The sequence below is a fragment of the Oryzias latipes genome, chromosome 5, assembly GCF_053564925.1.
Source record: "Oryzias latipes strain Hd-rR chromosome 5, Olatipes_Hd-rR_3.1".
Lineage (NCBI taxonomy): Eukaryota > Metazoa > Chordata > Actinopteri > Beloniformes > Adrianichthyidae > Oryzias > Oryzias latipes.
This window is the reverse complement of record NC_136241.1, coordinates 4,061,587-4,089,334: the sequence shown is the minus strand read 5'-3', so window position 1 is coordinate 4,089,334 and position 27,748 is coordinate 4,061,587. Positions and strand designations below refer to the sequence as shown.

Below are 27,748 nucleotides of genomic sequence, written 5' to 3'. Positions count from 1 at the left end.
ATAATGATACTGTAGCTCCGCCCCTGCTGTAAAGTCAATTCTGATGGTCTGCTTGCCAAAAACCATTGGATCCACCGAAAAAAACAATAAAGATCAACTGGTTAAAACCTTTTTCTTCTGCCTTGCAGATTTCAGCAAGCACCAACAAGTTTTCCGAGCTTTGATGTCAAATTCGTGTGGTTTTGCTTATGATCGTGGAATAATTTCAGAGGTAATGTGCATTGATCTTGCATGTTACCTATCCTACGTCATGTTTGGCACGAGAAGTTAGGCGTAGATGAAAGGCACTGCCAGCATGACTCGTAGGCAACACAGTGTCCTCACGCTTAATTGATGATGTTTGCAGCGCTTCCCAGCTGCACCCCTGCATGTAGGCTAAGCTGCAAATGTCAATGAATTTAGAGGTCTATTGATTTTCTTCCCCTTGAGGGGACAATGCACAGCGCCATTTGCTTCATAAATGCATAGAAACAGATACAATATTCCTGCTATTAAGCAGGGTTACGGACTTTGCATGAAGCTGCTTCACATGAAATTTAAATTTACTAACCGGCACAACAGATCTCTTTGGTTCCGATTGGGTCAGACACGCTGACAGATCCATACACTGAAATGTGAAAATGACAAGGACCACAGAATGGCGAGGACTCAGATGCAGAGTTCTTGGAAAACTTTTATTCCTGAGAACCTGAGATAGGCGTAGGGTTTGTTAAACATCTACACATGATAATCAGGCACAGGACAGAGGGAGACACAGACCATAAATACATATGAGGAGGGACAGCACAGGTGGGAACGATCAGGGATGATTAGGACTACAGCTGTGGGGAAAACAGACATGAACAGGAAAGGGAAGAACTTTCAAAAGAAAACAGGAAGCGACACACGAGGACACAAATGTCAGACAGGAACTTGACGAAACATGACAGAAAAGGCCTGAATGTATCATGATTTTAGTTTGAACAGCAGCTGTTGGTCTGATCTGCTCCAGCTTTTCTGATTAGGGAATCACTGGTTTATTCACATTTTACAACTCAAAAGTCTTTTTTGCAAACAAAATTCTTATTGCAGGTGCCCAAAACTGCTGCCATGACATTTGAGTTTAGGTAAATAAATTGGGACTTCTTGCAAAATGAACCATAAACAAAACTTTTATAGTTTGATTTATGAGAACATACTCTACTAGAGCATTTTGCTTTGAAACTCGATAAATAATAAGGAGGGCAGGCATAATGTGAATGAACAGACATTGAATCCTCTTTGGCTCATCAGGGTTTCTCTGGGGGTTTTAGCTCAACAGCATCACAGCTTCCCCGTTAATTATTTTGTTATGAATAAGAAAGAGAAAGATGGATCAAATGAGAAGTTATGGTAATTTTGTTTCACTATGACTCTCAGAGAAAGAAATTGATACATTTGCTCTCATTTGTGAATTAGTCATCGAAGAATAAGAGCCAAATTAGACCCCTGGAGAAGATTTATGTAACTTGTGTTTATTATCCAGCTGAAGCGTCTGTTTGTGAAGAGAACTGTACCTGATCCCTGGAAAGAAGAAAACTGTCAGTGGAAGGGTCAGAGTGCTTGTTGATGGGTCATTAATCTTGTTCAAGTTTTTTTCTTGTTTTCCCTTGTTCAATATAAATATTGGTTTAGCTATTTGACCGTTTGGGATTACATTTTAATGTGCACCAGGAAATATACGTTTGTTGGATTCACAATAATAGGATAAATATAATGAACTAGGGCTGCATGGTGGTGCCTCAGAGTGCAAAGGCCCTGGTTCAAATGCTGGTTGGGTGGTTTTTGCATGCATGTTCTCCTCTTTCGTGTGTTTTCCCTGTTCACTTCGACTTCCTCCCTCAGTCCAAAGACGTGCTCTGTGGATTAATTGGCGTCACTGAATTACCCCGAGGTGTGCATGTGAGTGTGTGGCCCGGCCACAGGCTGGTGACCTGTTTGGGGAGTAGTCTGCCTTCACCCAACACTAGCTTCGCTGGCTCCAGCAACCCTGTGACCACAAGAAGGATTCAGTGGGATCTGAAGAGGGACATTTTAAATAATATTTTCCAACAGATTGCACACTGAACGGCCATCATGTAAAGCCTGCTTAGCCCAAACAACGTTGGATTTGAGAAGATCCTTTCCGATCAATCAGTGGTAGACTGAATGTAAAATGTGAGTTCAGTTACTCATGATAAACTGGATTTCCCAAGTGGAACAAAGGGAATTTTGTTTGTGCACTGTCAGCACACTCTGATGATGTGACGCTTTTTCCAAAGGACTAGAAAGCCAGTAAGTAGTATTAACTAAAAAAATGATGATGCATACACTGTAATTATGCAAAACTGGACTATTAATTTGCTTTGACTGCAGAGGTTGTAACCGATCCTGAAGGAGTCATTGTAGATGACATCTCCTTCTAGGAGTTGCTACAGCAACCTCTGTTTGCAGCAGACAAACCTCATTACCAACCTCATCTCCTCTGGTCTTCCTCTGAGCCTCCAGTTTGGCAGCTCTCATATTAACATTCGTTTACCAACATGTTCTGTATTCCTCACTGGAACATGTTCAAACCATCTTAATCTTAACCCAGGTCTGTGTCACGCAATTATCCGGCATGAAGTCTCCATCCTCAAAGAACAATGTGCAGCACTGAGAACAAACACAAATGGATGAGGCTCAGTTCCAGCCAGTAAAGAGACTTTATTTTCTCTGCTGCAGTTGCTCCATCATGTGACCATTGGTTAAACTGCAGAACTTAATTATTTGCATTCTCATTCTCTGTTTTGAGTGTGATCATACAATTATCATAACTGACATGAGGTTTTTGAAAGAAGTTAATTCTGTTATCAATCTTTCTGCAGCAGTTTTCTGTCTTTATTTTCCACTTGAATACATTTCCTTTCTTATGTTTTTATACTTCTTGCTTTCTGATTATTTTCACCATGTAAGGTTGTAGTTTTTAGAGCCCTGCACGATCAAACCCAATGTACATCTCTGACCTTTTAAGCCCAAACTCTTCGGCCCGATCCTTGAGGTCTTCTGTAAGACCAGAGATCTCTCCTTTCAAACCGTCACTCCTCTTCTTTGGAACTCTCTTCCATTGTTGCTGAATCAGATTGACCCTGTTGAGTGTTTTAAATCCCAGGTCAATATGTTTTTATTCAGAAGAGCTTTTAGTTGATTGTAATCCTTGTTTTACTATGTTATTAACAGCCTGTTAATATTGGATTTCTCTGGACTTGGTTTAATTCTATGCCTTCTTTTAGGTAAAGCACTTTGTGACCTTTTCTGTGAAAAATGATAGAAATGAAGATATTCTATTCTATTCTAGACTTTTAACATTTATGCATATTTTGTGAAGATTGTCATGTAATTAGGTTAAGTAATGTTATCACAGGGTTCGGTTCTTCACGCCACCTGGACTTTAAAAGATTGATCTAGGAGAGGTTCAGAAGCTTCTCCGGTTCTCTAATCTGTCATCGTTTTATTTTTTTATTTATATTTGTGTTTGGGGAAAAATTTCAATTTCATGCCTTGCTCATCTGAAGCATCCTTTTGAGCTGTATGAAATTATAATTGGTGCAGAATCATGTGATGGGACAATTGCATCTGCTCATATGTGCTGTTCAATCTTCAGCAAGGAAAAATGTCATGAAAAGTTTGCACTGAAACTTCAATTCCTAAATAAAACTGTTCTTAGACATTTACTTTAATTAAATTCTGTCATTCAAAATGTTGTTTCACAAACAGCTGCTGCTGCTTATTGCAGATGCAGTGGCTTCATAAAGCACGGCCAACGATGGTCTGCTAAAGCATAACCCACGCAAATGTTGTCTCTTCTAAACTTTAAATTGTGATCTTGTTAGCTCTGCTGAACCCTCATTTGAGTCCAGAAGGACAGAAGCTGGATGCTGGAAGTCATTTGTCTGGTTTTGTCTGTCCTGGGAATGACCCCACACATGCTGAGTTATTATGATTGGATCAGTGTAAAGCTTTCGATGAACACAAAACACAGAACCCTCGAGATACCTTGAAAACTAAGTAACCCCCTCGTAGAACCGCTTGGGTGAACATGTACACCTGGTTGGGAATATCCGAAGGGTTTGTGCAGAACACGATTCAGTTGGAACGACTCATACCACAGAGCAATAATGGTTTTATTTTGACACAGGTGTTTTCAACACACACAATGATGTACACTACATCACAGGTTTCAGCCAACCAGACGCCCCATTAGGAAACAGCACCACCAGACAAACAACTAAAAAGAAGGTAAACAGTGTCACACACTCCAACCTCCTGGCATGGCCTCAGGTTGCATTTGTGTCATAATATTCTTTGAAACGATCGAGACTGGGGTCCGTCCTGGTCAGTGGAGCATTTCAGCGTTACATTGCAGAAATGACAAAAGGTCATTCTTTCACCACACATCCAGGGAATGTGATGCACGCCAACCTCTGTGTGACCAATTCCAGACTGTTTTCCACTCCTGCCAACAACACAACTTTCCTCAGAAAATGTAAAGGTTTAGCCACAACACAGGCAGGACACATGGAAAACATACACAACATGACACACATGTTCAGGGTTGATTCAAGTGAACATTAGCAGTAGGTTATGTTTACAGCAGTTCTTCTTCCTCCAGCTCCTCAGGATTGACCTGAGATGATCAAGGTGAGCAGTTTTTGATGATCGGATCCATGAAAGGAACATCTTTACAAAATCAACGGTTCATAATGGTTTGGCAACTGAACGTAAAACAGGAAGGCATTGTTTGTTTTTAACAAGTAACAAATTACATTTACAGTTTAAAAACCAGCAAACAAACAAGGGTGTAAAAAAAAACGATGTTGTGCACAAAAGAATCAAATATTTCCCAAACACAAGAGTCTATAAATTTAAAAAAATTAAATATGGTTATTTTGATCAGACATATGTGCCTTTTGTACCATTTTTTTCTTGGTTTAACTGTAACCTGGACTAAAGGGCTATAAAAAGAGCTAAAATAATAGGGATGAAATATGACAGAGATAACCATCGTAATGCCCACTGAGTTGTCCTACGTCGTGGTTCATGGTGAGACGACGAAACATCTCCTCAGAATATGAATGCACTGAATGTGTTTAAATGCTATAGGTTACCTTTTTCTTTGGCTCTCTGTGCCCAACAATCCTCCCCTATAGAAGTGGATGTATCTGACAGCTTTTTCAGCTTCTTCCATGTGCATCTGTGCTTATTTCCAAGCAGCTATTCAATACAGCCGAGCTTCAATCAACGTTTTTTGTTTTACCTAATTATATTCAGCGTACAGGAACCTTGATTTATTATTCATGCCAGTTTCTTAGTCAAATACTGAATAAAGTTGTGCATTTTTATGAGGCAAGGCACCTTATTCAGCCGATAAATCCAACATCACAGCAACAACATGCACATAAAGACTGTTTTTTGGAATTTCATTGTAAGAGAACAAGACCTTTGGTAGGTGGGAATTCAGATATACACCGTGTTAATCCAGAAAGTATTTTGTGAGTTATTGTGTTAGTAAAGACAGCAATGTCTTCCTCCAGATGTGTATTCTTTGTCATTTTGAAAAAAGACCTTTAAAGGGTACACCACTGCATTTTTTCATATAAAACCCAAACCAGGTTTGAACAGGAAATGTCAAATGGGAGCCTGTGTCAAAGGACTGGCGGAGAAAAGTTTTCCCGCTTCTACAGTACTATTCCCGAACGCATCCTACGCGCACAGCACATGGCAGATGACCTGAACTTCTTTTTTTTTTTTAAACAGTTAACTAACATGTTCACTTCGATTAAAAGGCTTTTTATGATCTTTTCAAGTGCAGGTAAAACCCAAACCTCTTTCTCTTTTTTTGACCTGTACACATTTAACACTTACAAATTACTAGCTTCATTATTTACAGTATTACCACAAGATTTCTACTTCAGTTGGTGTGTTAGCCTCCCGCTTCTGATAGACAGCACTGAGGGAAAAAGGATGTCATGTCTGCCTGCGGTTCCAACCATGCGTGATGGTTTTTCGAGCAGTCTCCTCAGAAATCCTCTTCATGCCAAGATGCGTAACCGTTTTAGGAATGCCCTGGGCATGCCGCTTTTAATTACCGGTAAGTACTGTATGGTAACTTAGATGTGTCATCATCATGAATAAGGTTTTATACCGTTATTTTCTTCTAGCAATGATTAACAGGCAAATTTTTACATTTATATTGTTACAATTCTCATTTTAATGAATGTTTTCCTATATTTTCTTTAACCTCCTGCATGCAGAAATAAATGTCACAATGCCTTTTTCCTTTTCTGATACGCCAATTGGTCTGGGTACAAACAAAAACATTAAGGAAGTCTGTATGTCCGACATACGTCCTACATCCAGATGTCTTTGTTTTAGTCCGAATGCTCACACCATTCAAAACAAGGAGTTTTCACACATCAACGGACGAAACTGATGAAATCCAAAGACCCATATTCACACAAGTATTGCTTGCCTCGCATTAAATGTGCCTCTGAAATGAGAAATGGCCACAAGTTTCTCCTGGAACTGAGGTAACTAAAATACTATTATTTTTGTTTTACACATTTACTGTCAAGTTTCAAAGAGAGTTGAGGTTTACAGCGTAAAAAGTCTAAAACTTCTCACAAAGGGAACACTTTTTAATACAAACAACACTATTTGTTCACATGTCATTTTGTCTCTAAAGAGATTTTCTCCTGTGTAGAAAGCGTCATGAGTTTCCCTCACAGCAGCTTCCCCTTTAGTTACATAGTACCTGGTTTGTCTCCACCATCGCTGGAAACATTGGACCCTGAAGCTGTGTTGTTGTTTGGAAACATTTTCTCTGTGGGAGTTACAGCAGGGCTACCAACTCCTGAAGAGCTGGAGCTGCTGGAGCGGTGCTGCGTGGGAGGGGGCCGCATTGGTCTCATGGGCGGGGGGCGAAGCTGAGCTCCAGCCAAGCGAGCAGTCAGAGCGGGTTTGAAGGTGGTCATCATCTCGGATGTGGAGCTGCTGCTGCGGCGCATGGCTGCATCCGGGTCACGGATCATGATGGTGTGAAGGGGGCTGCCAGGCTCTGAGCCCACCGGGTTCTTCATCGGCTCTAAAGTATCAAGGACCACATCGGGGGCCTGTTTGACCGTGTTCTGTCGCTCCAGTTCACGGAGCTCATGGAGAGCTGTTGTCATGGTCTTTTCTATGTCCTGAAGAGATGAAGAGAAGGACAGAAGATAACATGTCAGCAATGAAACATTTTCCAACCGCAGAGACAAAAGCATTTCCAATGTCCTTCCTTGGCTGAAAATATTTTTTTTGGGCTAAATTCACGACAGATGATAGTCTTACATTTATTTTTTAAGTTGGAAGAATCTAAGAAGTTCCTCAGAATTCCTTAAATATTCTGATTTGCAGAGCAATTTACTACCAGATTTGCAATTTTTATTTTTACCTTTTTGTTCCAAAAGGACTGAAGTAAACTCAACCAAACAAAAATTAAGAACAAACAATGAAGTGCACATAACTTAAAGCATTTTCTACCAAATACATTCATCAGACTTGGTTTCAACCTTTTACTTATCATCAAAAAGTTGTGGAGAACAACAATCTTTATTGTCGTTTCAGAATCTGACAAACTTTGACTTTTACTCCCGATCAAACATTATTCCAATAAATCCAAATATTCTGTTAATCCATGAATCTTCCCACAGCCTGGCTGTTAGAAATTACAAACAATGAGTGTGTAGTTTATGTCAGCATTCTATGGGCATCCTACGGGCACTTATATCATGTGGACGCCCCGTACATGCAGCATTAGGCTGGCATCACCAAATAAGTGTGATTTGGCTAACGACTAGAGTGGAGCCTAAAGGGCACTGTACGGCAGCATCACCTACACGTCATTAGTGTGCATAACTTCCCTCACAAATATTTCACGCTACACTTACCACAGGCAAGAAAATGGTTTGTTCCATTTTTATGACGTCTCCTGAAGAGAATAAGCTAAATAAAATGTGGGATTTTTATCATTGCAGTTATATTGGTCAATAGAGATGTAATATTTATATATATATATATATATATATATATATATATATATATATATATATATATATATATATATATATATATATATATATATATATATGTATGTGACAGATTCCACAGGTAATTGGTCTATTTACACAGTATGCGTAGAAATTTGATAAAAAACTTACAGGTATTTTAACATGAAACAATCCCATTCAGGCTAATTCGTCATTGTTTTTGTATATAAAGGTTTTGATTTAAGAGTGTTGGATGGTAGAGGAGCAGAGTATGGTTAATGAAAGAGAATCTGGAGTCTCAGAGGTGTGTCTGCTCTCAGCTTCAGTCCTCATTTAATTCACATCAGACCAAAAGCCACAGCGGGGATTTCCACTCAGTTCAACTGAACCCCTCTGGTTTCGTTATTTGCTATCCTTTCTCCTGCGAACGCCTGGTACCATTTCAGATGAAAGGATTAAAATCACTTATCACTTTTAAAATGAATCTGTTTGAGAGAAAAAACATTTCTCACAGCTTTTATTCCATTAACTCTCTTTCCAAAGTTGCTACTTTAAAGGCAGGATGCATAAGCGAGAAAGCACACAGTTCTCTTAAAGTTGCTAAAACATTTGATGATGTTTCAGTTAAAATGACAACAGTAAAGTTATACCTCAGCCAGAGCCTCGGTCTCCAAGGTTTTGTGATCCCCGAGGCTGCTGTGGCGCGTGGCCCCTGATGCTGGTCTCAGTGGGTGGCCCTCAGGATACGCCTTTCTGTCTGGATAGTTGATACTACCTGCACTACCAAAGGTACCGAGACGTCTCTTTTCCGGACTCTCCACACGAGCCTTGCTGATGGACATCTTGTGGGGGCTGCTGGGACAAGCTGCAGCTCGGGGGGGAGTGTCAGCCACTCTGGTTGGGCTTTGGGCTTCTGGACCGCTCTGTCGACGAGGGATCGCGGCGCCATCGGATCGCAACCTGACTCTGCAGAGAGGGATCAGATCAAACCGATCAGGAAAACGTATTGCAGATGGAGACATGTAGAAAACAAGGTCTAATGCAGTCCACCTTCCCGTGACTCCTCCAAAGTTGTAATCTGGGGATTGCTCGCACGGTGATGCTAAGTCATTTTTGGATGAAGACCTTTCCTCCAGCAAAGGTCCACTGCTGGCTTCACTGTCGGCCTTCTGGCTGAGGTTATCTGAGAATGCATCATCCCTGAGAGAGCAAGGTTCATTACTTTAACCCCGACAATACACAACAGTTCAGACACGATCCCAGAGATGCTGCTACTTACAAGTCCTGTACAACAATATACTGATGGGGGATCAAGCCGTCCACGCCATTATGGCGGCCTTCCCACCAGTCTTCTGACGCCCTGTGATACAGAAGCAGGGAAGCCCCCTTCTTGAACGACAGCTCCCTGGGACTACGACCCACGTAGTCAAACTTAGCAATAGCTTCAATCTGCTCAACCTCTGAAACATCAAGACGAGCAAGGAAAAGACTGTCACAAAAAAACAGATGAAGGAAATGAATCCAGTCATCACTGAGACACTCATCAGTGTGTAGAATGACACAAACAACAGGCATCAAATGCTTTAAACATTAGAAAATGGTCTTTGAGAGATATGGGACAGAATCATGAATCCAAGGACTATTAGCATTAAAATGACTTGGAATATTAGTAAGTATTAATTTGTTAATGTTATGAATGAATAACAGACATTGGAAGATGGCAGTGATTTCAAATAGATTTATTTAATAAATGAATAAGCCACCAGCTACATTAACGTATGAACATGTAAGGGGGTAGAATATATAAGTCTATTTAATTTTCCCACTCCCTTTTTGCGGCTGTTGTTTAAAAAAAACAGAAAACTGAACATTAGCATACATCTGCTAAGTATCCAAATGAATTAGCAGCCTCATTATAATACTGTAAATAAACAAAAAAACGAACCCAATTTGGTTATTAAAGTCTTTTTTTAATGTAAGCTTCATGTTAAAGAAATGTCAATGTATTAACAATTATCATATTAAAGCAGCTTTGAAAAAAGGAAAAACATCTGTGATGATGGAACATTTTTTCTTAGAAATAAAGAGCTGGAAGATTTTTTTGAGGAGATCCCTTTTTACAGCTGCTTTTACAAAAGGCTCCTCAGAAAAATAAAAAAACAAAATGATTGGAATTTATTTCAACAGACCAGCAGGGGTCAGCATTAGCCTGCTCTTTCCCACGAGTTACAATTAACAAGACAGCAGTTCATTGTTCTAAAACAGGTAACAGCTCCACATCCATTTAACAGCATTTTGAAGGAACTAAAACAGTAAAGAATGATTTATAATGTGAAATGAAAGGCTACCCTGATCCCAATACAGAAAAAGTTCTCATATGAAAGGTTTCCTTTCATGAAAAACTTTCATGAAACTTTGATTGGTGCTAGAGGTCAGTGAATGCAACATGAAAGGCTCCAAATGTCCATGTAAAGACCTGCAGGTTTGGCAGCTGCGTAAACCAAGACGTGAGGAACAAGATAACATTTTCAACCAAATAAGTTGGATACAAAATTTAAGTTAGAAGACACGTCCAATCTTTGTCTCTGTCTTTATTGACAGCACATGAGATATTTTTTTGTGTATTACTGATGTTTTGACTCCAATGTAACTCAGATTTGTTTTCAAAGCTGAGAGGACGCCGGGGGAAATACTACCCAAAGAAGAAAGTCCCTGAGGAATTGCTGAGCAGCGCTGAACAAAGCCTGAGCCAGCGAGGGGGACGCACAGGCTCTCAGACACAGAAACATGGATCAAAGAGGTTGTGCTGCATGCCAGTACTGTTTGCTCGACTTGTCTCTGGCTTCAAACGTCACATAAATGTCTGTGATCCAGCGTGCTGCCGCTCAACCCTCAACTCTCATTTTGAGAACGGTCGATGTGGAGTTGGAGCTTCATGAGCTACACAGACTTATTTAAAAGAAGGAATGTAAACAGGAAAAGCTGCCAATTTTGGACACAATGTCAACAAAAAGACATTGTCGAAGTGTATGTGGGAGATGCACTAACCTTCATCACTCGTGTGCGGCTCTGTCCCGTTGTCAGCCTCATCAAATGTTCCCGGTTCACTGTGGGGGCTGTCACTAAACGGCACAGACGGAAAAAAAATGCATCAACTCAGAAGAAAAAGCAAAGAATCCCACATCCCCTCTTTTTTCTACCTAATCACTACTTGCCAGTATTCCTCCCCGCCGGCCATACATTTCTCATACACTGGTCCGTCCAGCTCACGTAGGTTTGGAAAGATGACTTCGTGATGGATAATGATGGTCTTTATGACCTCATTAACATGCGCCTGGCAGGTCACCGGGTCCTGACCGTCAGGTATGGGCATCAAGGTCGGACCAAAGCAGATGGCTAAATTATAGGGATCCATCATGTTCTCGTCGCTGTATTGGGAGAGACTGGGGAACGCAAGAGCATCATGGGACATTTCATCTTCTCTTCTTCACAGCAACATGTCATCAACAAAATATTTATCCTAACCTATATTTGGGTTCTGTTCCATGTAACCAGGATAATTTTTTTCGAACATCAAGCATAAATAGACAGTTCACATATTTGCACTTTTTTTATAGTAGTTCAAACTTTTACTGCTAACTGTGGAGGAGTGGCCACAGCCTGGGTTTGAACTAAAGAGCCTGATTTGATGTTAGGTAAGATTGCAGTCCAGCTGCAACTCTACTAAAAGACCATGTGAAGAACTGAGAGGTCTCAACCTCTCACGCTCAGTGGGACACGTTTAAATAACACCTCACGCAAAATTAAAGCGGCATTCAGCCGTGCATACGTTAGTCAGATGAGCTTCAAAGAATAACGATTATTAATCAGATCATGCGGCAGAGGCCACAGCCTGAACTGGAACAATCAAGAGTAAGTCATAGCAGGTCTTTCTAAGTTATTAACATTCCCTGGCTGAGCAGAAACCTCACAGCTGGACTGACTCCAGCAAAGGACACAAAGTCAAGCTTTTTTGTTCTGAAGGAGAGCTGAGTAATTGCATCAATTATCAGAGGATGCTTGTTCACGGACACGTCAGCTTACAGACCTCTAAAAAATGACTGTGGCACCACAAAGCCCGTCGTTTGAACCTTTTCAACTCAACATCTGTTTTTTTATTTCTCCTCTCAGTTCAGCACAAACACAAGAATCAATCCTGCTAAATCGAATGACAAATCTGCAGAGCAGTTAAGCAAAGGCTTCTTTGTTCACTTGATTTTGACCATGAACTGCTCTAAATCAAGGTCGTGTCGTGTTACCCACTGATTGAGGAAGGCAAAGAGGTATCTCATGACGATGATGACTGTCCGAGGAAGAGCCGTGATGATCTGCTGAATGTGGTGTGCTCTTTCAGCCCCCGACTCCAGCTCTGAGACACAAACGACAAAGCAGTAAAACAACATTGTGGTTAAAGACAGAAGAAATCCATGACAGTGTATGAGGGCCACCATAAAAGACAAAATAAATCCCCTATTAATGAGGAAAAAGTCCAAATCTTACCAAAATAAATGTTAATAATTGTTAAGGCTGAGGCCGTAATTTTGTTTTGTTTGTGCATTTAGAGTGTTTTCTGTCTTTCTTTTCTCTTTCCCTCCTATCTTTGTTTGCAGGTCGGTGGCCAAATTGTCCTGAACGCCTGATTGGAGGAGGAATTCCAGCTCCGAGTTTAAATACTGCCACATCATCTGTTGACCCCCCCCCCCCCCAGCTGGCAGCAGAGCTTACTTTGGTTGTTTGAGGCTTTGGTCCTTGTGTTTAGGTTGTTTTTGTGTAGTTTTGAGGTTTTTATGTAAATAGATTCCCAGCTTATTTTCAGCCTAGATTGGTTTGAGACAGTTTTTGAGTTGCTGAGGTATTTAAATTGTTCCTTTTACCTTTATGTTACATCCTTTTACAAGCCCATCAACAGGAAAGTAATAATAATTATGTGACAGATGCTGTACAATCATGAAAAAAATAAAGTTGCACATTGATGGTTCAAAATGTCATGAATCTACAAGGAAAAGGTCAATCAAACACTACCTGTGTAGTGAATGTGGCAGACATTTCAGAGAAATGGGATAAACATCTTGCTGATCTATTTTGCTTTTCTGGTAAACGTACAACTTTCTCTCTTTATGAAAATAAAACTTCTTTTAAAAATGCATTACTTTCTTCTTGCAGACTTTTTCAATCAGGAATTTACAATTTCCTTCACATAAAATTTTGACTTTTTTCTTATAATTTTACAACAATTTATGACGGTGGTCCTAATACTCTGTTGTAGAAACCAGCTTTCAAAATAGAATGAAAAAAATGACAAATGATGTCACCCATACTCCTGCACATGCAGGCACGCACACAAACAAAGTACACACCGTTTGCCCATGAGTACAAAATGCACACAGCAAGCTGGGGTGGTGCTCCTCGTCTCTTTCTACTTCCAAACAAATTCTAGTTTGCGCTTTATTTTGGTTCTTTCTGTATCTCGCCAGAAGCAAAACTCTTTTGAAAGTTTTCAATAGACTCACTGATGGTGGAGATAAAGTCCAAGAAGCGCTCCTTTGGAAAGAGAGGATTCTCCAGCCCTCTGAAGTACAGCTTCAGCACCCCCGCCACTGAGTTTATATCATGCTCATTTCGGTCATCAATCAGTGGATCTTCACCTAATTAGGAAGAAACACATTTGTTAGTAATTGTTGAAAGCCTACAGGGATGTGCAGTGTTGTGTTGGTGATGTAACAGCGTCTGTGCACACTCGCCTCTCTCAAATGAGTTTTTAATGTCGTTGACCTCAACCTGCGATCCTGGCACGCGGAATATGCCTTGCTGTTGCAATCCTGATGAAAAAGAGCCACAATGTCCTGATCCTGAGCTTCAGTAGTCATCTAAATCCCATAAAAATCCCCCAAAACATAGTTTGGAACAGGAAATTCAGTCTTATCGTGGAGGGAGTTGCAGTTTCTTTCAGGCGAAGGCCCTTCATTGAGGCTGCAGCATGTGGTTTCAGTTACAGCATTCTAATCAGTTTTCATTGCATGTAGATCCAGAAAAAAGACCCCAAAGGGTAAGTCACCAAGCTGAAGCTGTATGTGAAAAGCTGGGGGGGACTGGCCTGGATGTAGCAGAACTTTTTCTGTGCAACCTACTAAAACTACTTGTGGAAGGAGAGAGTTCCACGGTGATCTCCAGCTAACTCAACTGCTTATGAGGTTAAAGGCGTTTATAGACTCTTTCTTTTCTGCTCCTTTTGCAGAGAAGCAGTAGGGGAAACTCACCATATAGGTTAATATATCTGACACAGCTTTCAACCACCGGGGGAATTGGTTGACCAGAATCCTACAAACCAAAAAAAAAAAAAAGGAAACAGATATGAATTTCAAAAAATAAATCAACAGATGCAATAATTATTGTCATCAATTGCTTGGTTAAAACTTTGCAAAGAAAGATAATGGGAAAAACGGTGAAAAATAAAGTAGGTTACTTCCATTCAAGCACAATTAGTTTTAGTTTTCCCCTGCAACAGCAGTACCTGAATGCGAGTACGGGCATTCCTTCTCCCTCTGGGACAGAGAACGGCAAAGCAAGGCAGAGGAAGCAGAGAATTGCAGTTAGAAAAGTTAAAACGACTTTTCAGGAGGTTAACGCAGGCGGAGCACAGGGACTGTAAGAGTATAGACATTGCTGCGTTTCCCTCTCATTTCTCCACACTGTTTGGATTTAGAAGAAAAAGCCAGACAGTCAACTCAGCAGGGAAATTAACGGCAGGTGATTTCCTCTCAGGCTGCGTCCATTAGAAAAAAAGCAAGCAGAGGGATTAGAGGTTAAAAAGTGGCGGTATATCAAGAGCCAAATGAGCTGGAAGAGGGAGGAAAGCTCAAGTACGGAGCGGGACGAGGGCAGAGGCTATAAACGGCATAACTGCCTGCTTTGTGGGGGCTGCTGAGACATACACCTCCACTAGGGGGTACCTCGATGAAAGTCTCCATATTGCCATTAAACAGCTTATGGTAATTCATGGAGCACGGCCTAGGTTTCCGCATTTTCTGTGGTTTAGGGGGGAGAGTTGGGGGCCTGGGTAGACGATGGAAAAGGCGGACAAAAACACAATTTTTCTGTTATACTACAAACTATAACAAAACACACATTTTATGATTTAAACAGTACATCAAAGGTCAAGACATGAAGAAAGTAAAAACATTTAATTGAAAATTCATTGTGAACAAACCGAACTATTGTCGGTAATCTGAACCAGGGGGCCCCCCCTCAACGGGGTTCAGATTACCGACAATAGGTTAAAAAAATAAATACCAAGTACACTGATCACATTGACTGGTAAATTGCAAATATATACACGTCACCATGGATGTAGCTGCTAATGTGCTTTCTCATTCCTCGACTGGCCACATGTCAATCAACTCAAAAAACAACCGCGATGCATACGCAGACGGATCGTTCCTGTTGTCGGCACACTGTGTGCTGTGACATTGTTGACATGGCAACTACGAACACACAGGTCCAGTTCAACAAGATGTAGAAGGAAAAATGACAACTGTAATTCCAAAAAAATGTCTGAATTACTTTGAATCCGCTTCAAAGATGTTTTGGAACGAATCATTTCAAAAGTAGCTCACATGCCAATAAAGTGTGAGCCCCCCAGCTCTACAGTAACCAGGAAAAATCTGAGTCTGAAAAGCTTTAAGGCAACAAAAGTATTCAAAAGAACACAATACACTTCAAAAAATAGATACTTCTTTCACTGCTTATTTTAAACTTCACAAAAATCAATCCAAATGCTAAATGACAACACAAACCTACAGGAATTAGACAAAAGATATTCAAAATAATTCATGAACAGTGTAGGTTTATTTGTGGGCTTTTAATAATGCGCTCTGCCTTTTAGTTGTTTCAAACCTGATTAGTTTGAAAATCTGTGACAAATTTGATAAAAAGAAGCGTAATCAGGAATTTACCTTGTGGTTCCACACTCAGCCCTTTCCCCTGCGGAATAAACATAAAAGAGCTTTTATTTGATTTTGCCTTTATGTCAAGAACACCCCCACCCACCCCCACCCCCGGCTTTGGTCGGTGACGGGTTGTACTGAGGAGAATAAGGACAGACAACATCCCAATTGAGGCAGAGCAGAATAGAGATGTTCTAAAAACCGGTCACCGGACAAAGCCACGGAGCCGCCGCTGTCGCTGGAGCCTCCGGGGATGCAGAGGATCCCCAACAGCTTCTGACCTCCTCCCTGAGCAGAAAATTGGGGGTTGGCAGCTGCAGTATGTGCAGACGGGAGCGGGAAAGGGTCTGTCACTGGTGAGACTGAACAATGCCTACGCGGTTCACTGAGCTTCTCTTAATTGTGTGGGTTCCCATCAACAAATGCACATATTTCATAGAGACCTGCACAAAGACAGTCTATGCAGAACACGGCATCCTGGTTCCACCGTTCAAAGATGTGTGTCTTTATGAAGACTCTTTGTCAGCCAAAACAGGGCAGTTCAGCAGAACAGGGTTGTGATCATAAAGAAAGACAGAATAACCCCAAAATATTCCAACATTACCGGTAGGTCTTTACAATATTTGTAACATCAATGAAAATAAATGTTCTGAAGAAAACAGTTGGCAGATGAGACCAGGTCTGCAGCTGGCAGGTGAGGAACGGCGAGCCCTTCCAACTTTGATTATTCTACAGAAAACATCTCCAGGAACACACTAATGAGCTTTCATTTAAAAGGCAAGGCTGATTAATCTATAAACTACACCTTTCCTGCTGCCAGAGCACGACATTATGATTTTATTAATACATGCAGCAAGATGTAAACACCATGTGGCACTTTCCAGTCTCATCTTGTTCGTGCTGTCATGGCCACACCCACGCATGCATGCACACACACAGACATGGTGTTTTGAGGCAAATAAACAAACGAATGAAACTCATCAGTGATTGATCACCTGAATAATTAAACATGGGAGGCACCTGGAGACGCCATATGCTCTGCTCTTTGCAGGAGCATAAACTGGCCTTCAAGGTCCTCAGCTGCTCATTGAGGTGAGCGTTTATGCACACATGCACGGCTGCTTGGCAACTGCACGTGAATCGCCTGCACAGCCTGAAGTCCGGACGATGAAATAAATCCTCAGGCGGAATGAAATGGACATAAATATTCAGGAGTTGGGTGACTGATTCGAGGCATCAGCTGTCTACGACTTGGGCCTTTTCATTTTAGGGGGGAACCCTTGATGCAGGAGCAGCTGCAGAGACGGCCCTCGTTTGTCCAGCTGATTGATTGGGCGGAAACCGTTCACGGCTGAGGAGGTGCGGCATTCCTGAGGGAAAAGGTGGAGCCAAGGAGATCTTTTCTCCTCCATCCTTTAATGGAAACCCGTTCTTTGGTAACACCATCTATGGACTAACCAGATAATACCCAACCCAGGGTAGATACACACAAAGGAGAACAAGCACCTCAAAGTAGATGTTTGAGGTGATAACTCTCCTTTTGAAAAATAGCTCTCTATTCCCCACTTTCCCCTGTACATTTCAAATGCTTTTCAGAATTATATTTAGATAAGACCTGGACCACAGCTGCTCTGCAAATAAAATTTTTACAAAGCTAAAAGATGACTTTTGGTGATAGAAATAACAGCGGTCACAGTCAAGTACGCTCTTAAAAATAAACCACGGCAGGAAACTGAAATAAAAAGCTCCTTACCTTCCCCCAGTGTTTGCTTCAGTAAGTCATGCTTGGCCTGGAGTTTAATGATGAGATTACTGCCATTCAAATACTCCTTGAATTTCTAGATAGAGTGATGAAAATAAAATAAAAAAACTATATTAAAGCAGGAATAAAAGCTGGAGACCAACCAACCAAACAGTCCGATTTTTTGTGTCACTTTGTTTTCTGAATTCAAAAGATTTCCAGTGGCATAAAGTCCAGCGGCATTCAAGCCAAAAGAGACAAACTCACTGAAAAGTAGAACATTTCAGTCTCCTGCTGGTTGGCCCTCCTCTTTGCTATGTTGAGCTTGCTCATGTAGGACTCTGAGGCCACAGACTTGATGGACTCAGTGGAGCGACTATGTTGAAAGGCATCTGACACATCAAAGTCCTCCACTGTCAGCATGTCCTGCAGAGTTTGCATGGTGGCATCCAAGGTCTTCCTCACCTGGACAGGTTTTAGAAAGGATACAGACATTTTTATTTAGGACATTCCGACAAATAAACTGCAGTGTTATAATGTAATCTGAATGTATGCTGAATCCAGTCTGCAGTGTAGGTCCACATTGCCAGAAACATTTTGACTTTTGATTCGTTTTGCTTGAGACATGACATTTGTACTAATTAACTAAATGCAATGCACAAGGTGGCAGTGAAGAGACAGATCTGTAGCCTCCTCCCTTTATGGTGCAAAAACAATTTTATATCTGAAAGCATAGCACACACATTGCAGTCAATGTGGCAATCTACAAGTATTGTCATCTCCTGCAGGGTGTGGGCGCTTGGAGAAGGATTGCAATGGGAGCAGATGGTGACCTGGTCTGTCTTTTTTTGGTATTTTGTCCTTCTGGGGTGCAATGGCTTAGGGCAAAGTGAGAGAAAGGGTTGTGTGTCTTTATTGCGAGATCGTAAATCCTCACCTCCTCGTTCTCAATCTTCAGGGTTGCTAAGCGAGACTGTAGCTGGTGGTATCGCATCAGGAGTTCGGTCTGAACCGGCTGCTGTGCACTGACCTGGCACACCTGGGAAAGAGAGGTGAGAAGGGGGGCAAAAAAGAGACCAAACAGATCAATGTGGAACATCTTCAGCAAGGGGGGCGCTAGAAAAAAAAAAAAGAGCAACCTCCGCTTATGGACTGTATCAATGCCTCTGCTATTCTTAAAACTAATTTGTCATTATTATGTCAAAATAAGAAACGTATTAGCCCGCAATAATTTATCTGCATAACAAAGCCTACAAAGTTGTCGTTGCTTTCTAGTTGAGATTCACTCACTTAAAATGTCAACACATCCAAAACCTTCAGGTTTCCATGAGAGGGGAAAAAAGGAAAGGAGAGGAGAGATGCAAAAAAACAGAGGTACGCAAAGTAAAGATGATTTCAGTCAGTCAATGATATTATTTTGCTGTTGCAGAACAACTGACAGCAACGTTAGCCATTAGCATAATGTCAGTAATTAGCCAGCGTGAGTGCGCTCTGAGTTTTGACGTCAGTTCAGGTCATTTTGTTCTGGTAATTAGTAACAACCTCTGCCTTACCTTCTGCAGACAAATGCTTAAATGTTAGATCAGGTGTTTTGATGTTAACTGTTTTGAGGTGGTTTTCTCACGTTTTACCAGCTTGTTACAGTCAATCAAAATGCCATTCATTTTTTCCACAGTCTGTAGCTGTTTGTTGTGTTACAGTTGATATTGTCTGCAGTGCATTGATCATGTATCTTTTCATCAGTATTAAAATCATTATGTCACTATGCATAAGATTCCCAAATGCTATATTTTACTGCTGTTTACTCATTCATCTTCTTCCCGGCCACTTGTGGGCGAAGGCAGGGGCAACCTGGACTGGTCGCCAGTCTGTCGCAGTGCTGTTTACAGAGTCTTTGCATTTTTAGCATTTCAATGTAGAGACAATAACAGTATAGTCTACAATGCACACGTATCTCTATAGTTTTTCTTTTTTTTCATTTTTCTTATTTCATTTCATTCTATAGAAATCATATGTTTATTAGTCTGGTGTCAAATCCTCCTCTTTTATCCTCAGATGCGCTGCCGAAGTTTTCATTTCGTCCTCTGAAAATCCTCAGTCATCTCCACCTCAGCAGATCAACCCAGCAGGGATGCAGCAGCAGCATCAAGTGCTCCACCAACAGACATAGCTCACTGGCCACCTCCACTAACAGATTAGGTCATTGCTTAATGCTTTGAGAAACTCTGCTGCACTTCCTGTTACAGGAATATGTCAAAATGCTCTGCTCTGTTTTGTTTTACCTGTTGTGTTTTGTAGGTGCAGGTTGGATGTGGGTTCCCCTGGAGGGCCCCGCCCCCTGTCAGTGACTCTCCATGATTGGTGCACAGCTGCCGGCTCTTTAGGTTCATTTGTTTGAGCTCTATTTAAGTGTCTCAGTTTCTGCTCTCTGTGTCGGACTGTTGCTTCAGATGTTCTGTTGTCCTGGTTTCCTAGCTGTAGTCGTGCGGTTTTCGAGTCCTGTCAATTTTGTGAAGTTTTTTTCACCAAGAGTGGTGTTTTCTGTTATTAAAAGAACTCTGTGTCTTCCCTCAACCTTTTTGTCTAGTCCTGCATTTGGGTCAGCCTGTCAGAAGAATTAAAATTGACTTGAAATCTACTACGATGCAAGAACCTCTCAGTGGACTTGCCATCATAAGTGTAAACCATGTGGTCTCGAAACAGTTGTCATATGAAGATGTTTTAATTGAGTTTGCAGTAAGAAAAATCTGAAGAAGAAAGCTGTAGCAGGTTTTGTCAGATTAAGGAGGATGTGTTGGTGTATGTTTTAAGTAATTCAAGTTAAGGCAGTAGCGAAACACCACCTTGTTTGTGTAAGATCATAAAAAAAACATAATATTAAATTAATTAAAAAAATGTATCCTATTTTGGTAACTACTTGTTTCTTCAATATCTCATTTTTACAAGTTAATGTCATTTGTTTACATGCTTTATTATATACGGTAAGCTATATACAGTACAGACCAAAAGTTTGGACACACCTTCTCATTCACAGAGTTTTCTTTATGTTCATGACAATGAAAATTGTAGATTCACACTGAAGGCATCAAAACTATGAATTAACACATGTGGAATTATATACATAACAAAAAAGTGTGAAACAACTGAAAATATGTCATATTGTAGTTTCTTCATAGTAGCCACCTTTTGCTTTGATTACTGCTTTGCACACTCTAGGCAATCTCTGGATGAGCTTCCAGAGGTAGTCACCTGAAATGGTCTTCCAACAGTCTTGAAGGAGTTCCCAGAATGCTTAGCACTTGTTGGCCCTTTTGCCTTCACTCTGCAGTCCAGCTCACCCCAAACCATCTAGATTGGGTTCAGGTCCAGTGACTGTGGAGGCCAGGTCATCTGGCACAGCCCCCCATCACTCTCCTTCTTGGTCATATAGCCCTCACACAGTCTGGAGGTGTGTTTGGGGTCATTGTCCTGTTGAAAAATAAATGATGGTCCAACTAAACGCAAACCGGATGGAATAGCATGCCGCTGCAAGATGCTGTGGTAGCCATGCTGGTTCAGTATGCCTTCAATTTGGAATCAATCCCCAACAGTGTCACCAGCAAAGCACCCCCACACCATCACACCTCCTCCTCCATGCTTCACGGTGGGAACCAGGCATGTAGAGTCCATCCGTTCACCTTTTCTGCGTCGCACAAAGACACGGTGGTTGGAACCAAACATCTCCAATTTGGACTCATCAGACCAAAGCCCAGATTTCCACTGGTCTAATGTCCATTCCTTGTGTTCTTTAGTCCAAACAAGTCTCTTCTGCTTGTTGCCTTTCTTTAGCAGTGGTTTCCTAGCAGATATTCTACCATGAAGGCCTGACTCACACAGTCTCCTCTGAACAGTTGTTGTAGAGATGTGTCTGCTGCTAGAACTCTGTGTGCCATTGACCTGCTCTCTAACCTGAGCTGCTGTTTACCGGCCATTTCTGAGGCTGCTGACTCGGATGAACTTATCCTCCCCAGCAGAGATGACTCTTGGTCTTCCTGTCCTGGGGGGTCCGCATGTGAGCCAGTTTCTTTGTAGCGCTTGATGGTTTTTGTGACTGCACTTGGGAACACTTTCAAAGTTTTCCCAATTATTTGGACTGACTGACCTTCATTTCTTAAAGTAATGATGGGTACTTGTGTTTCTATACTTAGCTGCTTTTTTCTTGCCATAATCCAAATTCTAACAGTCTAATTAGTATCTATCAGCTATCAGCTGTGTATCCACCTGACTTCTGCACAACACAACTAATGGTCCCAACCCCATTTATAAGGCCAGAAATCACACTTATTAAACCTGACAGGGCTCACCTGTGAAGTGAAAAACATTTCAGGTGACTACCTCTGGAAGCTCATCAAGAGAATGCCAAGAGTGTACAAAGCAGTAATCAAAGAAAAAGGTGGCTACTATGAAGAACCTAGAATAAGACATATTTTCAGTTGTTTCACAATTTTTTGTTATGTATATAATTCCACATGTGTTAATTCACAGTTTTGATGCCTTCAGTGTGTATCTACAATTTTCATTGTCATGAACATAAAGAAAAACTCTTTGAATGAGAAGGTGTGTCCAAACATTTGGTCTGTACTGTATATTGTATTTAAAATTTAAAAAAAATGTTCAACTTTTTAATAATTTTCTTTCATTCTTTTTCATTATTTTAATCAAAAAATGCCTTGACCATGTTATTAAGTTTCTTGTGAGTATATGTGCACTGTTTCCTGCGATGCAAGGGGGCGCCACCAAAAACCTTTCTGGTTTAGACCTACTAGACGTTCATATTCTGTTACCTCATCTCCCATGTGGGGCAGGTATTCAAATCGCATCGGAGGGCAGAACACCTGGTTATACATATCCATGATCTTGTGCTTGTCACTGCGGGAGTCCAGGTTGTCAACTGCATTCTCGATGATGTCCAGGCCTTCGTGGCGGGATGTCTCTAGGTTGTACTCTGCAGACAGATAGGTCCTGAAAGTGCGTGCCAAGCTGGCATGGTAGCCCAGATCACAGCACTGTGGACAAAAGGCACAAAGAGGAAATACCCTGAATAACACCAGAGGTAGACAAAGGTTTGAATATCAGGCTTATAAACAAAAAAAGGCAGAGAAACGTTGAGGAATGACTGAAATGGAGCTTGGTTTATGATTAAGCTAGAGCAAATCTTGTTATTCACAAGAAAAATATAAAATATTTTTATATGCACAAGTCTGAACAACTTTACATCTAATTACCAACCTAAATGACTAAAAACACTGTAACTCCTGCTACATTTTACTGGTTTGAAAGCAGAGTCCACAGTCACAGGAGTTAGCACAGTAGGAAAGCAGAGATAATTACAGAGCCTTATCAAACAGAAATGCATTAAGTAACCTAATTAGGATGTGGATAGTAGTGAGAAGGTTTATGGAGAGCTTAAGGCAGCTGGCTGAATTGTAAATCACTAAGTGAATGCTCTTTAAAGCTATTTGGCAAAGAGGAAATGCTCTCTGTAAGTTGTGCACACGCCCGACTGCAGAACTCAAATTAGCTAAATAGCCTCGAATCCAAAAGTAGTAAATCTGAATATTTTCTAGGAAGAAACCTGGTTTATCTGTGAACCAGCATCAATCGAGAGGAAGCAGAATTTTTGGCACAAATTTCATTCATTTAGCTTAAGAACATTGTTACATAACTTTCTGTCCCTTGCAGAAGCACAAATCATCTTATTTACTTAATTAGTTATTGAGGATGCCAGCTGCCTAAAAAAGGACCTGAATGGCCTGAAAAATCTTAAATTTACAAATTCATAGTTGACTTGAGACAAAAGCTCCAAATTCAAATGGCACAAAAACAAGGCCGCATTATTGCCCCCGATGTGGAGCAATAACAGGTTTGAAGTTCACCAAAGTCCACACATAAGTCCATAATTTTCATAAATCCTGTCATTTATTTAAAAAGCTACCCAGTAGTCTTCTAATCATGATTTTGTTGTTATTTGCTAAAATCCAAAAACCTGGGTCGTTTTTCTAGGACATAGTTTCTGCTGAGCGACAGGAGTTCTTTATAAATGTCCTCCATCATCATAAAAATGCCAAAAGAACATGTTAAAAACACCATAAACACCATTTTCTTCAAAGTGGGTCTTTAAAAGCAACTCAATCATTCTCTTTTCCTTTTTCACTTTATCAAGTCACAAAAATTACCATTTGAAACAAAAGGATTAAAATTTTGAAACAAATGTCTGCTTCTCTCTTTCCTAAACTGCTAGATGTCTGGTCTTGGTCTGAACTGGAGGAAATGTCCAATTTTATGATCAAAAGTCATTTTTGAGGAAATAGCTTTCATATGTGGATGTAGGTTGTTGTGAGAGAATAAATCACTGTTGAAGTTCCCAGTGCAAGAAGATTTCTTCATTTGTTTGGTCTGAACCTTTACAGCAGACTTGTTATATTCAACTGTTTATATAGAATTGTATTTGGTTTGTACTATGAGAGGAAATCTAAATACTAATAAAAGGAAAACATGAAATAAACTACAATTCTAATCAAAAATCCCCAGAGTATCCTAACTCTGTAAACAACCAGCGTCTTGGTGTTTTTTTCATCAGAAGTGTCACTTTGTGGCTCTTGCAGAGCCCAAAGCTGAGGCGATGAAAGACACTTGCTGTTGTTCTGTCATGTAAATATAGCTTAAGATGCTTCTGTGAAAAATGCAAACTAATTTAATCTTTACAGTTGTGCAGAACACACTGACAAACAACAACAAATAAAACCTAACACGGCATAGGAAGAAATACTGACAACTTTAAGAGCCATTCCATAAAACTGGAAATACACAAAGCAGCACATTAATTATAGAATGAGTCCGATGCGATGGAGCTCCATTCTTCATTTCCTCTTCATGTTTCTCTGCTGGTTGGCTGACAGGTGAGTGAAGGCTGGGAGGTCAAAGCTCAGCATCATCTGCCTTCGCTCTGCTCATCCCTGCATAAACAAAGCCTCTGGCAGATTTCTGTCTTCACCTGACTCTCACTCATCCCTGCTTTGCTTAACAAGCCTTTTTTTTTAAACTACTCGATGCGGATTTCTGTTGAAATTGCAGAAAGCAATCTAAAATAAAATGTTTTATTCCATGAAGGAAAAATTATTTTGCCTGGGGGAAAAAATCGTAAAAAGAATCACTGGAAATTAATTCTCTTTTGAAATGTAATCCAAAGTAAACTGTCTCTTCACAACAAAACACCAGATTCCTAAATCACAGTCTAGACATGTGACGTAAGGAAACATTAAAGGAAAGGCAGCACAGCCGCTGCGTTTGTGTGTTTGTGCCTTGGGTTATATGTTTTACTTGATGAGGTGCAGATGACTGCAAGGACATTCAATGTTTGTCCCAGCAAGGCTCCAGAAAACAACATCAAGAAGGGAAACACAGAAGAAGACGACGGTTATATTTAGTTTTCAATTAAAACAAATGAACGCTTGAAACTGCTGGGTTTTGCAAATTTCCTTGTCAGCATCAGTCCGTCTCCGGCATGATGGGATTTGTTCTGCAGTCCTTATTACCTAAAAAAAAAGGGGGCGACCATATTTCCTTGAGCCAACAGAGCGACTGGAAAACAAACAGCTAATGGGCCAGGAGGGACTGAGGTACCGTAGGAACAGATGGTGAGAAAAGTGACGGCGCCTGAGAGTTGAATCAACATCAGAGATCCCAGCAGAGAGATAGAGGCAAACATGCTCATACTTACATCGATCATATCAGAGACGTCGTGGATGTAATATTTTGCCACCACGGCATTTGTTGCTGCCAGGTTCAACAAATAGTCGTTCCGGGCTTTTGTGCATTTCATCTTATTCTCTGAATACTTGGCTTGCCTCTGAGGAGGAGAAATGTGACAAAGCAGATGAAAAAGAAAGAAAACATCAGCGAGAGGAAATTCAAGCAGTGGGGGAATATGGGAGGGGTGGAAATGGTGACATACCCAAATCATGAGGCAGGTAGAAATGACAGGCAGTTAAATGGGTCACTGGAAAGCTGCCACTATAGTAATATACTGTATATGTAGAATCTCATCTTGCGTTTGATACCAGATATGAGCACAACGGCAATTACACAGGAAGTCCTAACCTGCACGGTTGAGATAGCATTCAAGGAATTTGTTGGCATTTTGGGATTCCTCCATTTGATTTTGAGAAAATCCCAATACCAATTCCCGATCCGATACTTTTATAACACGTAAAAAAACCTCTACTTGATTTTAAGTTAATGATCACTATATTTAATTTACCAAATGAGATGTAAGTGTCTTTTTTTCTTTTCTGTTTTTTTTTTATCTATGCATTTCATCATTTCTGTAATGAGTTTGATAAATCTGTGTAGATTCTTTATTGCATTGACTACAATGCTTGGAATTAATCAATAAATCAAATCAAATCAAAAAATGAACAAATGCCAAAAAAAACTTTTCTTATCAATTCACACGGAAACAGAGCACTTTTGTGAAGTAGCTTGAACAATCGAGTAAAAACAGAGCAACTATTACCTAGACCAAATAGTTAACTATGAACTAATAAAATTAGGTGATAATTAGTTATGTATAGACGTTTGGTGATGGTAGCTCTAGTATCTTCAGAGCTGTTGAACATTTTTGATCAGATGGGATTCACATCTTCGTTAAAATTATCAAAAATGAAAGATGACTTTCATCCAAAATTGTTGTTGTTGTTATACCAGCAACAACAACTAGCAATAGGAAAAGTTCATATCAATCTAACCATTTATGAGTTTCAGTTGTTATTGATTTTTTTAATCATTTTTTGCACTTTGTAGACGGTCCCTTGGCAGCAATCTCTCCATTTAATTCCCATTTAAATTTTAAATTTTAGGTTGTTTTTTTTATCTCTTTGAATGTCCTTGGTTGCGTTAAGCCAAACCAATAGAGACACTTGCAGTCGTATTTAAACATTTATTAAAAGAGTTATTGATCACATATCCAGGACCTTCTGGTTGGAGGAACAGAAACTGTTATTAGCTTGTATGCAGACGATGTAGTGCTATACTTGCAGAATGCTGGGGAGTCTGTGCCCCTCCTTATTGATTTGATTACATCTTTCAGCAAAATTTTAGGGTACACAATATATTGGACTAAAAGCGAATTAATGACTTTATCTACAACTTATCCACCAAATTCTCTTCAAAATGTTCATTTTAAAATATCATCAGACATTTTAGACAGACATCATGACCATTTCACTTACCTGGGCCTAAATATTTCCAAAGAGCCTAAATTAATCTTTACCTTAGATTTCACAAAATCTTTATCAAAATTAAAGCAGAATATTGAGTCTTGGAAGACTCTTCCCTTATCCATGATCGGCCGAATAAACTCTATAAAAATGGTTTCTCTAGCTAGATTCCTGTATCTCTGCCAGAATCTCCCTATTTACCTCACAGCCTCTTTCTTCAAGGAGTTAGACTCAATCATCACTTTGTATATCTGGAATAATAAAAATGCTCGAATCTCAAAGTCACATTTACAAAAATCCAACTTGGAAGCAGGTCTTGGCCTACCGGAATTCAAACACTATTACTGGGCTGCCAATATCAGAGCATAGATGTTTTGCCAGCAGGGACCGCCAGACACAATTGATCCCATCACTGGTTAAGATGGGGGGCCGGCGGAGTGGGAGATTTCTCATGTTTACAGGCTTTGCTCTTCTCCAAACTGGAGAGGGCGGAATCTCTCCGAAAACTGGGTTTTGTCCTAAAACAATCGGTGCGCATTTTAAATCAAGTTAGAAGCATTCTTTCTTTGCCGGACATTTCTGCTCAGTCACCAATATGCCATAATCACTCTTTTTTGCCTCCTTGGGATGATAAATTGTATCAGGAATGGAATGAAAGGGGTTTCACTAAACCTGAAGAACATAGAAAACACATTTGCATCATTTAAT

At 40.4% G+C, this 27,748-nt stretch overlaps 1 protein-coding gene across 1 annotated transcript in view; it reads right to left on the bottom strand.

Annotated features, from left to right (window-relative positions):
- Positions 1–4,139: 4,139 nt before the first annotated feature.
- Positions 4,140–27,748, bottom strand: part of srgap3 (SLIT-ROBO Rho GTPase activating protein 3) — a 71,723-nt gene continuing 48,114 nt past the window's right edge. Inside the window, exons 6-22 of the mRNA XM_004068545.5 lie at positions 25,543–25,671; positions 22,607–22,828; positions 18,721–18,822; positions 18,051–18,248; positions 17,796–17,880; positions 16,052–16,079; positions 15,050–15,152; positions 14,357–14,417; positions 13,841–13,918; positions 13,610–13,744; positions 12,363–12,468; positions 11,276–11,503; positions 11,109–11,182; positions 9,340–9,520; positions 9,111–9,260; positions 8,711–9,026; positions 4,140–7,220 (exon numbers count right to left, since the gene is read on the bottom strand). Of these exons, the coding sequence (XP_004068593.1) occupies positions 6,780–7,220; positions 8,711–9,026; positions 9,111–9,260; positions 9,340–9,520; positions 11,109–11,182; positions 11,276–11,503; positions 12,363–12,468; positions 13,610–13,744; positions 13,841–13,918; positions 14,357–14,417; positions 15,050–15,152; positions 16,052–16,079; positions 17,796–17,880; positions 18,051–18,248; positions 18,721–18,822; positions 22,607–22,828; positions 25,543–25,671 (2,637 nt within the window). The 3' untranslated portion in view covers positions 4,140–6,779. The remainder of the gene's footprint in view (positions 7,221–8,710; positions 9,027–9,110; positions 9,261–9,339; positions 9,521–11,108; positions 11,183–11,275; positions 11,504–12,362; positions 12,469–13,609; positions 13,745–13,840; positions 13,919–14,356; positions 14,418–15,049; positions 15,153–16,051; positions 16,080–17,795; positions 17,881–18,050; positions 18,249–18,720; positions 18,823–22,606; positions 22,829–25,542; positions 25,672–27,748) is intronic.